At 56.4% G+C, this 16,836-nt stretch overlaps 3 protein-coding genes across 7 annotated transcripts in view; all 3 read left to right on the plus strand.

The window, feature by feature from the left end:
* The window catches only part of EDA (ectodysplasin A), a 56,406-nt gene extending 52,044 nt beyond the window's left edge, over positions 1 to 4,362 (plus strand). For all 4 annotated transcript variants that reach the window (XM_048959585.1, XM_048959588.1, XM_048959586.1 and 1 more), the window contains exon 8: positions 788 to 4,362. In XM_048959585.1, the coding sequence (XP_048815542.1) occupies positions 788 to 1,039 (252 nt within the window). In that variant the 3' untranslated portion in view covers positions 1,040 to 4,362. The remainder of the gene's footprint in view (positions 1 to 787) is intronic.
* A 1,344-nt stretch (positions 4,363 to 5,706) lies between these two features.
* Positions 5,707 to 8,405, plus strand: LOC125699853 (transforming growth factor beta activator LRRC32-like). Its single transcript, XM_048959837.1, has 2 exons — positions 5,707 to 5,814; positions 6,471 to 8,405. The coding sequence occupies exons 1-2, from the start codon at positions 5,707 to 5,709 to the stop codon at positions 8,403 to 8,405; spliced, it is 2,043 nt and encodes a 680-aa protein (XP_048815794.1).
* Positions 8,406 to 11,247: 2,842 nt separating this feature from the next.
* LOC125699737 (protein Wnt-11b-like) lies at positions 11,248 to 16,401 on the plus strand. 2 transcript variants are annotated; one of them, XM_048959572.1, is made up of 6 exons: positions 11,248 to 11,492; positions 13,157 to 13,392; positions 13,485 to 13,762; positions 14,353 to 14,645; positions 14,752 to 14,910; positions 15,254 to 16,401. In XM_048959572.1, the coding sequence occupies exons 1-6, from the start codon at positions 11,398 to 11,400 to the stop codon at positions 15,273 to 15,275; spliced, it is 1,083 nt and encodes a 360-aa protein (XP_048815529.1). In that variant the 5' UTR covers positions 11,248 to 11,397; the 3' UTR covers positions 15,276 to 16,401. The 2 variants fall into 2 exon arrangements, with proteins under 2 accessions (XP_048815529.1, XP_048815530.1); XM_048959573.1 differs by having other exon boundaries at positions 14,752 to 16,401.
* The last annotated feature ends 435 nt before the right edge of the window (positions 16,402 to 16,836 follow it).

The following is a 16,836-nucleotide window of genomic DNA, read 5'->3' on the forward strand; positions in this document are numbered from 1 at the left end:
TGGCAGACGCATCCAAACTGAGTAGTTTCCTTCTATCAGGAAGAAGCAGCTCCCTGGGATGGACTTCTCTCTGTGCAGGCCTTTCTCAGGCATCCTGGAGTTCTTCAGAATCAGTACGTGGGAGATGGTTAAGTTCCAGCAAGCTGCACAGTCCTGGGGGCTTTGTCACCAGATCTAAGAGTTAAATCAGTACAGATACTGTGAGGTCATTTGCTTCCAAGCTGTGGAGGTTGGGACAGTGTCTTCCCTGTAACAGCTTATGCCTTTGAGAGCACCTCAAGTCCAGTTACAAAGAAGGCAGCTCCCAGTACATCTTAGGGCATTGTTGATGTCAGCACTAAAGGAGGCTCATGGGACCCAGAAAGCAGGACTTGCCAGGTAAGTGCAAGAGGACTTCAGTTAACAACTTTGTTTGTTTGTTGGATGAAAAGCTGTTTGTGGCAGGTAGATTTGTTCTCAGACTGCTGTAAGTAGGCCTGCACAGGTTTGTACATTCCCTATAACAGCAGGGTCTGGCATGAGGCTTCCTGGCTCAGCCATAGAGATGCTTGGATTCACAGGCACTTGCATGCTTTTATTAGGATGAAGTGAAATACGGAGTTTCCTTATGTCTCATTGGCTTGGGGGTCATTCAGACAAGTCGGCCTCCCATGAATGTGTGTGGCTGGGGGCTGAGGAGAGGATGGTTAGCAGGGGGAGCCTACATACGCACCGAGAGGAGCGTGGGCTTGTTCCTGCTTCACAAACACGCTGCCTAATAATCTTTCTTCTTCCTGCTTCACATCAGGTATACTACATAAACTTCACAGATTTTGCCAGCTATGAGGTGGTGGTGGATGAGAAACCCTTCCTGCAATGCACTCGGAGTATTGAGACCGGCAAGACCAACTTCAATACCTGCTATACAGCCGGGGTCTGCCTCCTCAAAGCCAGGCAGAAGATCGCTGTGAAAATGGTCCACGCTGACATCTCCATCAACATGAGCAAGCACACAACTTTCTTTGGGGCCATCCGCCTAGGAGATGCGCCAGCATCCTAGATGAACTTGGCACATCCAAGGAGACTCACAGAACTGCACCGTGCTGCTGTTCATAAGCGTATCAGTATTTCAGGGGGTTCTGTAATCCGGCCATAAGGAAAGCTGATCCAGAGCTATTTATTCCTATATGTGAATGCAGGAAGCACAATGTCTTCTGTGACTTGCACGGAGACTCGGATCAAAAAGCTAGCTGAAAAAGCGTGGTGAGGAAGGAAGGCTGTTGTGTCCGCCTTGTCTCAGTATTTCAAGTATTACTGCACTGATATTCTGCTCTGTGATCTTCACGTGGGGCTTGTTGGGAGTGACGTGGCTCTCTGCTTTTATGTTGCACTAAGCACGAGCATCATCCCAGGCAGGAGCAGGAGAGAGCCCAGCCAGGCGGCCCTACCTGGCGCTCCTGCTTCTGCCCGCTGATGAGAGCGAGGATTGGGGTTTCTGCTTTCCTGCCTTCTCAGTTCTAACTGGAGCGGCGCGCGGCGCGAGAGGAGGTGGGTGAGAGTCAGTGGTGTTTACATTCATCCTCAGGAGTGGAGAAAGGAGAGCAAAGTGCCTCAGGCAGAGCTGGGAAGCAGGCGGTGAGAGCGGTGCGGTGGAGGGGAAGGTGGATGCTGACTAGAGCAGGCTTAGCACACGGAGAACCGCCTCTGCATTCCAGAAATCACAAAGTCCCAAAGAAAAAGACAATCCTGGCTCCAGAGCCTCTGCTACTTCCAGCTCCTGCCGTTACCCCGGAGCTGTGCGCTGCCCACCGGGGGCTGCCGTCACCCACTGCTGCTGTCACAGCTGCCGGTGGTTTTTGTTTGGGGGTCGGGCTTTTTTAATGTGTGTCTTTTTAATTAATATTTTGCAAACCAGAACACTTTTCTACTGGCTTCCCAGAGGCACGCAGAGCAGACACAAGTACTTGTGAGAACACTCTGAAGAAGTTTGTCATGTTTAAGAATAAAATATTCCAACAGGAAATTATTTTTTCTGTTTTAATAGCAGCTGCCCTGCTCTCAGATGTGGTTTTCATCCTTCCTCCCCACACCCCGTCCCTGTTGGCACCCTCCTACCTAAATTGCTCCAATGAGCAGCGATGGAGTCTCTAGCAAAAATGTGTATTTAAAAAGCCTGGTCTAGCATGAAGTCACCGCTTTTCTTTGCTCTGAGCCCTGCTGGGTCTAGTCCTAACTCGATTTCTGGTGACTAATAGCGGAGCGAGGACGCTATTGTTTCTTTTGGCTTCTTGAGCAACTCTCTCCCGTCACCTCCCCACGACTGGTGCTGAGATCTGAAGCTGGAAGTTGTGCTGGAGCTGAGGAGGAGGCCGGAGCACGAATTGCCCCTGGTGCTCGGTGGTGCGCGCCTGCTCGTGTCCTTGGGTAAGCGGCCTTCGCTAAGGGAGGGCAGTGCGATTGCAGCCCCTGTGGCAAACACAAACGGCTGCGTGGGGAGCCGAGGTCCGGGTGACAGCCAGGGCTGCCCCAGCCGTGCTCACCTGCGGTGTAAGCCAGCACTGCTGTGCCCCTGCAGGCTCTGCCTGCCCGCAGTGCTCCCGGCTCCGCTGCTCTCCGCGGCCGTAGCGAGTGATCTCACTTGCCAAGTATTGCAGTTATTGGGAGATAAATATTTCTTGGGGGCACCCGGCTTTGGCTTCAGCCTTGCTATTCACAGGAGGCGTGCAGTTTATAAAATAACTGCATGAAAAATTGCCTGCTATTTCTTTTTCAATATGTTCTCCTCCTTTCTAGCCTTAACATGTTGGGCTAGCGAGAGCCTGAGGGGCACTGAAGCAGCCTTTGTTGTTTATTTCCTTTAAAATCAATTAAGAAGGAGATGTTCCTCTGACAAGAATGAATCGGGACAGCTTCTTATAGTGAGAACATGAAGCAAATCATTAACAGGATTGCTTTAGAATACAGTCTGAGCAGCGAGGCTTAGGGGCAAGCATAAATAACACGATGGCTTGGGAGAGTGCGATGGATGTCACTGGCATTCCTCATCCCCCGCTGGCAGGAGCTGTGGTTCACTTCTGAATGTGCCTGTGAGCAGCAGGAGGCAAAGGGAGAATCCCTTTTGCTGTGAGCACCCCGGCACTGCTGCCACGATCCCTTGGCATGTTTGCAGGAGCAGGGCAGGAGGTGCTGCTGGCTGCAGGTGGCCGTCCTTCCTCGCTGCTCCACGCCTGGCAGCTGTGGAGTCCTTTGTATTTAAACCCTGTGGCTGCTGCAGCAGCACGTTCTCACGGATGCAGTACTGTGGCACAGTTACCCAGGCTGTGGTATAGCTGCTTCTGTTTGATACTGCTCTGTGCCACCGCCTCTGGGGCCTCTGCACGTTTCCGTCATTGGAGCCAAAGGGCCTGGAAGCAGCTCAGGACAGCTGGAGGGGGTTCATTGGTGTGGAAGATTGTAAGCTTCGCTGCATCCTTCCCTCTGGTGTCTCTCCTGCAGAACTCCCAGCAGTCCTTCAGTTCGCCCTCACCCACGTGCCTCAGATCTGCTGCTCAGCCTTCGGCTGGACTCCAGTTGCAGAAATGTAGCAAGCAGCCGATTGGTATCTAACTCAGCATCTGAAATCCTTCTCCCTCTGAAGATTCCCAGTACAGAGACAGCCCGTATGGAAGCCAGCTCTGCTTCTGTGTTCGGGGTGCCTTTGTAGGAGGGATGCTCCCCAGCACACCCTTCAGCTCATGGCTCTGCACCCACACGTGCTGACTGTGCTTCCTCCAGCACCTTCCTCACCCAGGGTGGGGGCTGAGGGGCTCTTGCCATCACCAGCAGCCCATCAGTGCTGCAGCACTGTCCTCTTAGCATTGAGCGTTGTATTTCCCAGGCTGAGAGGTACAGGGCAGGTGCTTCCCGGGGCTGCTCTCAGGTGAGCTCTTTCCATAGCCCAACGAAATCCAGACATGCTGTCCCAGCTCAGAGCATGGGAGCAGGAAGGCACCGGTCCCAGCACTCAGCACTGCAGGCTGAGCCCCTCCGGATGGGGTTTGTCCCATTTCTTGGGCTCTCCCCTGCCCAGGCACAGCTGTGTGTGGGTGCTGCACCCTCTGGCCTGGCCCCACGCATTGCCCACCCTCATGGCTTCCAGGGGTGGAAGGAAGCCCCTCCTCACCCCCCAACCAAAAAGGAATGGGAGAGGAGCTGTGGGAAAAGATGCCCAACTCCACTCCCGTTTATCTGAGCTGCACAGAGATATTCCAATGCTGTTTTGTGCTTCGACATCTTTATTCAAGACACTATCTGTATATAAAATATACATAATGTATATAATTTAGGATGTAAGTTTATGTAAATTGTCAATATTTTCTTTGCAAATAAAGCTTTTTCCTGATCTCTGGGCGTCCCTGGATATCAGCTGGTTGCTGGGCACGGAGGGGCTGGGCCCTGTGGTGTGGCAGCCCCATCTCAGACAGGAGCGGGGCAGGCTGTGCCCTACAGCAGTGCCCCAGAAGAGAGGGGACGGGACGTGGGGAGTTCACAGGCGTAGGATGCAAACGGCTGGGGGTTCTCCACACCAGTCCCTGCCTTTGATCTGGGACTTTTGGCTGATTTCTTCTTCCTGTGTGCTCTGCAGACCCGTACCCAGGGCTTGGGTGATGGCTGGGGCTCCCTAGGATGCACGGTGCAGAGGGATGAGGATGATTGGGTTCAGCCAGAGGCCGGTGGCTCCTGGGTGGAGCTGCCTGGTTCCACATCTGGACAGATGTGCGCTGAGAACAATCAGGGGTTGTTCTGCTGCAGCTGCCCTTGGCCCGAGTGCATCCACTGTGGGCGGTGGGGAGGGCTGAGCCCCCAGCACTGCATGGGTCCAGAGCCTCTGTCTGTCTGTCCAGGAGGAACCGCAGCCCAGAGGCAACAAAATGCTCTCCATGGTATGAGCTGGCAAAGGGCAACCCCAGGAAAAGTCAGGCTGCTGTGTCTTTAGATACAATCACATATATATGGAATGTGCAAGTAGGGGGAAAATGTTGTCTATCACTCTGCCAGGCACATCTAGGAACAAAGCAACCTTCTGCTGCTGCACCCATAACAGAGGCAGCCCAGCTCGGGCTGAGACACAGCAGCATCTTCCAGGGGCCTCTTCCAGACCCACTGGGGATGTGTCACTGAGGAGCACAGCTCTCTCTCCCTGCTGGGGATAAGGGAAGGGCTGCGTCCACCCCGGCTCCCACCCAGAGCTTTGCTTTGTGCCCCCCCGCACAAGGGCTGAGCAGTGAGAGCACAGTGGTTGTGTCTCAGGGTGCACAGGAGCAGGATTTGTTCCTTACTTGTGGTCCTGGGATCCTCACTGGGAGTTGGGGTGTCCAGGCTGTGGGCACATCCCCGGCACAGGGCAGGGGAAGAGCAGCTCTATGTGGAGAAGTCCTGCAGAGCCCTCTGCTCTCCCAAGCACGGCGTTCCTTCCTGATGCTTCATTTCCACGGTGGTTTCAGTGGATCACCTGAGCCCTCATGCAGCCCTGCCTCCCCCCACTCCAGCGGTTTCTCTTTCCCTTCCTTGTGGTTTTGTGCAGTTTTTCCCCTCCATGCTCCTATGTGTCTCCTTTCCCACTTCCGCAGCTGCTGACACCCGCTCTCGCTATCTCCTTCCCCCATCCCTGCCACAGCCTATTTATGGGGCTGTGTGCAGGGGCTGGAGCAGAGCGGTGGAGCTGCGAGCAGGGCTGGCGGTGCCACCATGCGGAGTGTCCGTGGGGCAGGACGCCTGCTGCTTTGCCTGCTGCCGGCCATCCTCAGGACCCAGGCTGGTGGGGAGGCGAAGCCCAGGCCTCCACCGTGCCAGCAGGTAAGGCTGCTGCTTCCCGAGGCTGTCACAGCACTCTGCGCTGGTTCACAGCACCCATCCCTCTGTGCAGCAAAAGGGAGATCTCACATGCCTCTCCCCCACGGCACTTACCTCACCCAGCCTCCACTTCTACCCGTCCTGTCTCTCCACCTTCCTGCTCCCCTCTGCTCTCCTGGCTTCAAGCTGTTTGCCCACAGCCTTTCGCAGCTGCTCCCCGTCACTTTCAAACCAATGAGAACATTTCCAGGGGGTAGGACGGGACAGGGGCTCTGCAGAGCAGCGCTGTCAGTGATGCCATTAACTTTTCATTCACTGCATGAGAGGACAGCTTACATGGCCAGAGTGTGGGGCTTCTCCCATCTCCAGGAGCACCATCAGGCAGGCTTTGCCTTCTGCTCCCTCACTTATCCTCCAGGGCTTAAGGCTAAGGAGTGCCGGCAATGACCTGCACCCAAACCAGCAGATTGCACCACGCACAAAAACAGATGTGAAAAGCAAGATCCTTCACCCAGAAAGCCCACCCCATGCTGGTCTCCCGAGCAGCTTCTGGTGGCCTCACCCCTTCCCATTGCAGGCACAGAGCAGATGACAAAGAGCAGCTCCTCTGCATGGAACTGTGCCGGCTGCTGCTGATGGGTTTCCCCATTTCTCTGTAGAGCCCCATAAAGGTGTCCTGCAGGGCTGCTGGGCTGCACAGTTTTCCCAAGGACCTTCCCCAAGGAGTGAAGCACCTCGATCTGTCCCACAACATCCTTCAGAACCTGTCAGAGAGCCGCCTGCCTGCACTGGGGCAGCTCGAGCACCTGGACCTGCGCTCCAACCGCCTGGAGGCCATCTCAGGGTCGGTGCTGGCCCAGCTGCCACGGCTGCACTCCCTGCTGCTGGGCTCCAACCGCCTGCACCAAAACCATCAGGACAATGCAGTGGCTTTCAGTGCACTGCAGGATATAGAGGTGCTGGACCTGTCGGCCAACGGCTTGGAGAGCCACATGGTGAGGGGGTTCCTGAGTGGCCTCACTGCACTGCGGGTGCTGCACCTGCACGGAAACAGATTGAGCCAGCTGCCAGCAGGCATCTTCCAGGGCTCCCCGCGGCTGAGCGAGCTGGATCTCAGCAACAACTACATCATGGACATAGAGGAGGGAGCGTTTGAGGCATTGCGGGAGCTGGTGGTGCTCAGCCTTGCCCTGAACTCCCTGCACTGCCTCTCCAGCTTCAGCCTGCGGCAGTTGCAAGTCCTGAACCTGAGCCACAACGCCCTGGAACTGTTTGGCTGGGAGGAGGGACGGGGTCCCTACCTGCTCCAGGTGCTCGACCTGAGCCACAATCGACTGCTTTCCTTCCCACAGCTCCCAGCCGCGCACCGCCTCGTGCACCTCAACCTCTCCCACAACTCCATCACTTCGCTGGACCCCAGCTCACACCACCCAGCCCAGTTTGCGCTGCGCTACGAGGAGATGGTGAGCTTCAGCACCTCGCTGGCCACCGCAGCCAGCCTGGCCCGCCTGGCTGAGCTGGACCTCAGCTACAACTGCCTGCAGCTGCTTCCACTGCTGTTCTTCCGTGCCATGCGCTCCCTGTTCACTCTCAGCGTGGCCATGAACTGCCTCCAGAACATCACCATGGAGCTGCCGACCAGGGACGGGGATGGGGACAGGAATGGCACAGCTGTGTGGCAGGAGGACGCAGCGCTTTCCGTGCGCTCCATGGACCTCCATGGCAACGCCATCCGCGCTCTGCCTCGTTGGTTCTTTGATGCCCTGCCCCAGCTGGAAGCCATCGACCTTGGCTCCAACAGCCTTCAGCCCTGCGGGAGTGACATGGGGGAAATATCAGGAGGGGGCTCTCCAAGGGCAGAACCCTGCACCGCCTTTCACAGCATCCCCCACCTGCAGCACCTCAGCCTTCGCAGGAACAGCCTCACCCAGCTGCTGCCCCACACCTTCAGCCAAACCCCATTGCTCTCCTTGGACCTTTCTGAGAACCAGGGCCTGGCTGTGCCACGGGTGGCACTGGAGGGGCTGGAGCACTCCCTGCAGCAGCTCTGGCTGCGGGGGAACCACATGGACAACAGCAGGGCTGAGATCCCTTGCTTGGATGAGCTCAGGGTGTTGGACCTCTCGGGCAACCGCCTAAGCCTTCTGCCCACGGGTTTGTTCTGCTCCCCACTGCAAAGCCTGGATGTCAGCGATAACCAGCTGCCAGCGCTGCCCAAGCAGGTACTGCTGGGGTGGACCCGCAGCCTGCAGGCATTGTGCCTGGCAGGGAACCCCTTCCATTGCTGCGAGCTGGGCTGGCTGGATGCTCTGCAGGCAGCTGGCGTGCAACTGCCCGACCTGCACCGCGCACGCTGCATCCACCACAGCGTCACAAACAGGACAGCACCACTCGGCAGCCACCCGCCGTGGCCGTGCCCACAGCCCTGGGATGGCAGCCCAGCTCTGGTGCTGGCAGCCCTGCTGGGTGTCCTGCTGTGTGCAGGCTGCAGGGTGTGCTGGCTGCGGGGCCACAGGATGGGCATCCTGCTGCCACGGCCCCAGGCAGACAGAGTGGCCGAGGAGGAGCCAGCACACAGCGACACCAAAGTATAGCCAGGAGAACCAACTGCAGCTGTGTGTTGCCAATAATACTACTAATATGGTTATATTTCAGGCACCTCTCCCAACACACTGCATGTTCTGCAGATCTGATAGCACACATCCAGTGCTGGATAGGCAGCACGCAAAGCTGGGTCCCTGCAGCCCATTCTTTGCAGGGAGGAAGATGCCTCATCTGCAGGGCCATGAGCAGTGTCAGGAGAGGTTCTGCCCTCTGCTCATGGAAAAGGAATTGTCCCTGCAGCCAGGAACGTGGTGCCACCACCATGAGTTTGGCAGCCTGGCTCCCAGCTGGCACCCATAGGGTCAGCAAGGGATGGACGAGGCAGCAGATGGGTGCTGGCTTTGCCAAGGGGCTGAGAAATAAAGGACAGCAACCAAAGAAGGACAAAGAGGGACTGAGGTGTGGAAATCAATCCAGGGAAACGGTGCACGGTCCTCTGCATCTGCATCTGATTCAACAAGCAGCTCTCCGGGCTGCGTCCCACGGTTGCTCCCAGGAGAGCCCCATGGTTTTGGTGTTAGGAGCTTTCTCTTGGTTGATACCAAACTGAAATGATTGTGTCAAAATGCTGCGTCAAAGTGATTTGTGCCCAGCTGTGGGACAGTGCGACTCCTGGTCTGAGAGGAGCGCTGGCACTGGCAGACCCTGGTATTACAGATTTTCTAGAGAATCAGTTGAGAAATCCAGCAAAACTAATTCTTTCCAGTGGAAACCTTTCACATGTCACTGAATCACGCCATTTTCAAAGCAAAAGAGATTTTATCAGAAGTTCCCAACTGGCTGCTCTGCTAACTTATGTGGAAATCACCTTGTCTGCAACTAACTGGAGTTAAGGCACAGTTGAGCTTTGCCCCCTTTTCTCCATGGGATCAGGAGCCTGGCTGGGAGCTGTGGGATGCAGTGGGCAGAGTCCACCCTGTGCTGCCCCTCTGACGGGCACAGCTCAGCCCACACCTCCCCCAGCTCTGTTGTAGGATAACACACACTTGGGGCTGCTGTGCTCCCACTCTGTGTTGCACCCAACTCTCACAGCCACGCACGGCCACGAAGGCAGAGCTGCTGCTGGAGCTGTCCCTACTTTTGAGTTTTTGCTGCTGCTGATCTTAAAGCCATCACCCCCCTACTGCATGCAGGTGGGATTTATGTTTCCAGCACCTGTGGTGTTCGCTCTGTGGCTTCGGGATGGGACCGGGGCTGATGGCAGTGCCTCTTCCCCGTCCCGTCCCCATCTGCACGTCCTCCAGGACCTCTGCCCTGTGCCCTCCCTCCCGCAGGACGGTGCCACCGCTGCTTCCCATTATCACTCCCTACCACCGCTTCTGCTGCGTGACTCAGTGCCACCCCCGCCAGCCACTCCTGCCTCATTGGTGAGGTCGAGCGTGTCATGCATGACACTCTTTTCGTCTTTGTTGGGGCTCTGGCCAGACAGGGACCTGCACCTCCCTCTGGCAGCCACAGAGCTGCTGGCGAGCAAAGAGGGAAGGCAGCTCCCAGGCATCCCTTGCCTCATTCTCAGGGGCAGCCGTGCAGATGCAGACAGCTGTTGTGCAGCTGGGTGCCCCCACCCCGCCACCTTCCATCCTGGTGCCCTGGGGACAGGGCGTGCAGCAGAGCTCAGTCTGTGCTGGGACACTTCTGTCACAGTCACCCCATGGCAATGTCCCCATGTGCTCTGTTCCCTTTGTTCCCGCACCCACAGCAGCCGCACGCCCGTGGTCTCTGTCCCCAGCTGTAAGGTGCCGCCGACCCAGGCAGAGCTGAGCGAGTGCCGTGGGAAGCGGGGACAGATCATCACTGTGTGTCAGTGTCCCAGCAGCTCAGCTGATGGGCACCTCAGGAAGGTCGCTGCCTCCCGCAGCCGTGTGAGCATCCGTCCTGTGCTGAGGTCACTGACACCTCGGAAAGAGGAAGGAGGTGGCTTGGCTGAAGTCAGTTGTCACAATCACCAGCACAGGGGCACCTCCGGTACCAGCCGCACCCCAAGACATGACAGAGGTGGGCACGGGGGCTGGGGCGGAGGCCACACTTCACAGATGTCCCCCTTCTGCTCTCACACCAAACCTGTCCCCAGCTGTGCATCACTGCACTTTCTCCCAGGCAGAGAAGGGGACGCCTTTCCCAGGCTGGGAATCCCCTTCCTCACCTCCTCCTGCCTCAAGGCAGCTCCACATGGAAGTGGAAGAGGTATTTTTAGCACTTGCCCTGCGTTCACTTCATGGATGAGGCATGAAAGAGGAAGTGACATCAAACGAAGGGCGGCTTTGGCTTTAAAAGGAATCCTTTCTTTCCTACTACTCAGTCATCGCAAAACTTCTGTGAAGAGGGGTTGGTAGAAATCACCTGGTGGGAGGCAGCGAGGGGGAGGCAGGAGGTTGATGTCAGACGTGGGTGCTCAGGGCCCAACCAGTGCCATCCCACCGCCACCTGTCACCCCTCCGGATCCCAGCCAACGACACCATCCGCACCCCAAGCAATTTTCCTGGCAGTGACACAGCCAACGGGGGCACAAAGTGCTGAGGGTGGGACCTGCTGGCCCCAAGGAGAGAGAAGGCAGAGACCCCGAGGGGAAGGGGCGGCCCTAACAGCAAAGCCGTTGGCCAGAAGGTGGCAATGTGCCCCTCCGGCTGGGGCTGGCACTGAGCGCCCCGTTAGGATGCGCTTTGCCCATCTCTGTGGGCGCTGCTGCCCTTCCTGGCCAAATCCCCTCACAGCACAGCTGTGCTGACAGATGTTTGTGAGGGGCAGCTGCTGGCCTTTCTGAGTGATTGCTGCCCCGTGTGCTTGGTGGGACGCTGCAGGCTGAGCACGTGGTGAGCAGAAAGCACCCGAGCACCTCCCAGCACTGACAAAAGCTGCTTTTCCTCCTCAAGAAACTCCTCATTCCTCCAGAAGCTGCTCAGATTTCCCCCCGATGTCCCCCTCCAGGCACAAGGCATTTCTCCATTCCTTAAGGTTGAAAAAAGGGGATTCACGGAGAGAAAAATGTCACGACGCCAGAATCTTTGGGGTTGGAGCAAAAGGCCCGTTTGGGCTCACAGGAGGGAGAAGTGTGGATGCTGCACCTGGTTCTGGCCAAGGTAAGAGAAGGATCTGCAAAAGCCGTGGTGTGAAGGTGGGAAGACAAGAAATATCAGGGACTTCCAAAGACTTCATGTGCAGCGGTGTCTACATGGCAAACCCATCACGGCAGGGGCTCCAGGGGCAATGCGTCCCCTCACAGCCATTGGCAGAGGTGGGTGGGATTCACAGATGGTTCCTCTCTGCCACTCAGCACCTGGGATTGGAGTCAATGGCCCAGAGTGGGTTTACTTTACAGAGGACGGCAGCGCTGAGCCTGAGGTGTGGAAGGAGCAAAGCAAGCAGCATCTGCCCCAGACAGCAGGGATGCTGCAGGAGGTGCTGGGCTGGTGAGGGAGCAGCCGAGCTGGAGCTGTGGAATGGCCTCTGGCCCTGCAGTGCTTCTCTGCTCTGATCATGGAGGCTGTGGCAGCAGTCTCTCTCTGCCTTTCTTTTTTTTTCTCTTTTTGTTCAGCCCTTTGTACTTACGCTTGGGATTTGTGATGCCAGCCTTTTCCTAGCAGGACCCCACAAAGCACTGTGGCCTTTCCATCCCAATAGAGCCCTCTGGGGAGGTCAGCCATCCACACTGTGCATCCCAGCTCTGGTTCACGTGACAGCGAGTCAGTGGGAGGTCAGGGGGTGCTCACCAGACGTCCTGCAAAGGGAAAGCACCTCCTGCTAGAAGGGAAGTGGCACAGTGAGGGAGAAAGCACAATTCCAAAGGAGAAGTGCCAGACATGAGCCCAGCTGCTGCCCTGCAGAGCATCCAGGCAGACCCAGCACCGGCTCCTGTGCAACTGAGAGCTTCATGCAGGCAACCCACAGTACCAGGCTGGGAGGTTTCCAGGGCCGTGCTGGTTGGGAAGCTGGCTGTGCTGTGTTTAGGAGGAGTTCACAGCAAGCAAAAAAAAGAAAAAAAATAATCCAGAAATCAGTATCATTCCTTGCCATCTCTTTTGTCCCTTACTAATGTCATTGCTGCCTGATTCCCACTAGTCTACATCTCCTGCTTATGGGGACAAGTTTTCATCTGCTGAGAAAAGAAGTGTGTGCTTGCTTTGCAAACAAATGGCTCTCCTTGAGCAGCTGAAGGTGATATCCCTTTGCACCAAGCTGCTCTGTGCTCCCTGAGGAGCAACTCTTTCAGGAGCAACTGACCGCAGCAATAGTGGGGTGCCTGACCAGTGAGATCCCACTCCAGGAGAACCCAGACTGGGGACCAGAGCCAGGCAGTGGGGGTGGCCACTCCATCCTCCCCCAACAGCTGTGAGCTGTGAATGGCACCAAAACTGCCTTTGTTCCCCTCCCCAGTGGGCAGGACGGAGGCCAGAGGGTATAAAGGGAGCAGAGGCCCTGCTCACAGCCCTGCTCCCAGTCCCATCCCCAGCCATGGGCCGACTCATCGCTGTGCTCACTGCTGCAGTGCTGCTCTGCCAGCTGGGGCTCGCCATGGCCATCCAGTGGCTGTGAGTAATGGAGAGCAACTGGGGGACAGGAGGAGGATCCCTTGGGTGTCCCCTGCAGCAGTTCCCTGGGGTCTGCCCATCCCTCATTCCCTGGGTCCCCATCCCAATGCCTGCAGACCCCAACCTCTCACCCCCATCCCAGTGCCCATCATCCCCGTCCGCTCATCCCCATCCCTGTGCTTGTGGTCCCCTCACAACACAACCTCTCTCAACAGAGCATTGGCAGAGAACGGCAGCAGAGTGTCCTGGGACAGAATCCACCACTGCCGGCTGCTGGCTGGGCTCGTGCCCGACCAGGTCCAGATATGCCGCAGGAACCTGGAGGTCATGCACAGCATCGTTCAGGCTGCCAGCAAAACCAAGAGCATCTGCCAGAAGACCTTTTCCAGCATGAGGTGGAATTGCTCCTCCATCCAGCGTGCCCCCAGCTTCGGTCCTGACCTGCTGAAAGGTAAAGAAGAGAAAACTTGCTGCCATTACACCGGTGTTAATCGTGTGCCATTCGATCTGCAGGAGATGAGACATCTCCCCCTTTCTTTCCAGGGACCAGGGAATCTGCCTTTGTCCATGCACTCTCCGCCGCCGCCATCGCACACTCCATTGCCCAAGCCTGTGCCTCAGGGTCACTCCCGCTCTGCTCCTGTGGCTCCATCCCCTCCGAGCTCCCTGGACCGGACTTCAGATGGGGTGGCTGCGGGGACAACCTGCACTACGGCCTCCAGCTCGGTGCTGCTTTTGCTGACAGCCCCCTAAAATCTAACAAGCTGGGACTGCAGGCTCTGAGGGCCGTGAATTGGCATAACAACGTGGCAGGCAGGCAGGTGGGTACGGCCCACGGCCCCTTCAGGTTGGATATTAGGAAAAATTTCTTCTTGGAAAGAGTGGTGATGCACAGCTGCATAGGGAGTGATGGGGCCACTGTCCCTGGAGGTGACCCAGAACCATGAGAATGTGGCACTGAGGGATGTGGCAGGGATGGGCTGGGGCTGGGGATCTGAGAGAGCCCTTCTAACCTCAGTGATTCGATGATTCTGTGACACAGGGTGCAGAGGTGCCTGAGGTAAGGAGGTAGGCTCCAGAGGAGGACACAGTTCCTGAGCCTTTGTGAGAGCTGGGGAAGCTGCCACCCCACTGCAAGCTCCACCAGGGCACTTCCCAAGGGTCAGATTCTTATTACAAAGGGAACAAAGCAGGATGAGTCCTCGGTTGCTCCACTGAAAGAAGGCACTCTCTGGATGTCCCAACAGCACCACTGTCTTCAGCCTCTAAATGAGAGAGGAGAAGTCTCTCTGGTGGCAGTAAGCAGCTCAGCTCTCCCATCTCTTGAAAGTGACCATGGATGTTCTTACAAACCTGTCAGTGGAGTGGGAACCAGGAGCAGCCACTAAATTCTTATTTCCACCCTCTGCAGGTGCTGAGTGAGTCCCTGGATACCAAGTGCAAATGCCACGGTGTTTCAGGCTCCTGTTTGGTGAAGACCTGTTGGAAGGCACTGCCGAGTCTGGCTGAAATTGCCTCCGAGCTCAAATCCAAGTACCTGGCAGCCATCAGGGTGAGCCACCGCCTCGTGGGGCGCAGGAAGCAGCTGAAGCCCACGGAAACAGACATCAGGGTGATGAGAGACACAGACCTGGTTTATCTGATTCACTCCCCCGACTACTGCACGCCCAATGTCCACCTGGGGTCTGTGGGGACACAGGACAGGTAAGGACCAGCTGCAAATATGCTCTAAGAGCCGCCCAGGTGGGCACCAGCACTGTGGGTGGGAGGCATACTGCCTCATTCTGACCCATGCATCCCCCCTTGGCAGGCAGTGCAACAAGACATCTGCGGGCAGTGATGGCTGCGACCTGCTGTGCTGTGGCCGCGGCTACAACGCTTACGTGGAGGAGGTGGTGGAGAGGTGTCACTGCAAGTACCGCTGGTGCTGCTACGTGCTGTGCAAGAGATGCCGGCGGCCGGTGGAGAGGTATGTCTGTAAATAGTGTGGGGCATCACAGCAGGCAGCAGGACGTGTGTTGAGTCCTCCAGTGTGCAGCTGGGGAACGGGCACCATCTGCAAGCAGTGCTCTGAAGGGGATTGTGCTGCAAGCCTGGACTCTGGAACTACAACAGAAGACCTCAAACTGGGTGATGATGGGAAGCCTCAAACCAGAGGACGACCTCTGTCTCACCAGAGTGAGACAAAGGGCTGCCCTCCTGCAGTGGATCAGCATCTGGCCCTCTGTCTCCAGCTGGGGACAACCATTTATCACTCGGCCCTGTTCTCCAGGGGTGAATGGGGACTCTGCACTGCCATTGTCCTTTTGCAGGAGGCTTTTGACAGTGGCCTGAAAGCCAGGAGTGATGGATGAGAAGATGGGTAAAGAGTTGTCCATGGGGGGAAGGCTGCAGAAAGAAAACCGCTGAGGTTGAGGGGGTCCTGGTAGACCCTCTGGAGCCAGGTTTCTGCTGTGGATTCACCCAACACCACTGAATGTTCCTCCTCACGGGCAAACACTGTTCCAGAGCTCTTTGTAGCATCTGAAACAAAGAGCAGAGGCAGAGTCAGTGACGGCTCCAGGAGATGGAACTCATCGCTTTCCTCCACGACCCACATGGAGATGGCTGCAGGTCTCACAGTTACAAGACTTCAGCTGTGGCTGACGGAAGTTGCTCCTTCCACCCCCTGGCCCCAGGTGTGCTGCACTGGCCTGGGGAGAGGACGGGACTCCTGAAGAAATAAGCATAACTCTTTAGACTCACTGTCAGTGGGATTCCGGTGCGTGCTGCTTAAATAAATGTACCATACATGCCTCTGTGACAGAACTACGTGTCACCTCCTCCCACCTTGGCATTCAGCTGACCCCAGAGAGAGCAAGGCTGGAAGGAGAGCGCGAAGCACAGTGTATAAGGTTCTGGTAGCTGGAAACAGAGGCAGCTGGGGCTCATTTTCTGATCTGCATGTATGTGGGTTGGAGCACAGTGTGCATCGAGGACAGGGTCCTGATTCACCTCATCCTTCCCTCAGTTGCCATGACTGCTTTTAGCAGGAGAGTTGGAGAAGTGCTTGCATAGAATGAGATTCCAGTTCGTGCAGCCTTTGGAGAGAAGGGGTGAATTTAAGCACGTGTGTGCTGAGGAGAACCCACAGCACAAGGAGTGCAGGTAGATGTGCCTGAGATCCCAGGATGGCTTCCTGCAGCTCCCACCACGACATAGAGGCTCTGGCAGTCTTGCGTGCGCCTTGTGTAATTTGTGGTTTGCATTGAATGGAGCTGGTTGTGCTCAGCCCTGAGTCCAGCTGTAAGATTACTCATTTCCATATTCATTCAATCATTTTTTAACAGCCTCAGCTGGGTCACAGAATCAATTCATAAGCTTTTGTTGTAAACTATCCCCTCCACTTAATGTGCTCCAGGTTTCTCTATGAACAGTGAGTAAGAGCTGAGAGTCCGAGGCGGCTCGAAACAAGGCTGGGAGCTGGAAGCCCAAATCCTCAGGGGTGAAGCATGCGCTCACATGGCTAACCAAGTGAGTTAACCATCATTATCAGTTGTTAGTGCAGCACTGACTCGGTCTGGCTGCTGACATACTGCCTTCCCAGAGCCACGGGAAGGCCACAGCTGGGAGGCTTCCGCTGCAGCTGCAAGGGCAGAGGAGCTATCTCCTGTTTGTCTTTTAAAATGCAATTAGGAGTTAGTCACCAGCATTCCTCGGAAAGGGAGGCTTCAGCTGCAACCCAGGACCTGAGTACAGAGGTGATGCAGGTACTTAATTAGGAGGACTGCTTAAATACCTTCCCCATAGCCACCCCCACACCGCAAGATCACAGGGAGGTGAAGCTGGGAGGGGCTGCGAACTCCTCAGAGCATTGCAAAACGAGCTGGGGAGAAGAAAAGAGGGGAAGGATACT

The sequence above is a fragment of the Lagopus muta genome, chromosome 13, assembly GCF_023343835.1.
Source record: "Lagopus muta isolate bLagMut1 chromosome 13, bLagMut1 primary, whole genome shotgun sequence".
NCBI classification, from domain to species: domain Eukaryota; kingdom Metazoa; phylum Chordata; class Aves; order Galliformes; family Phasianidae; genus Lagopus; species Lagopus muta.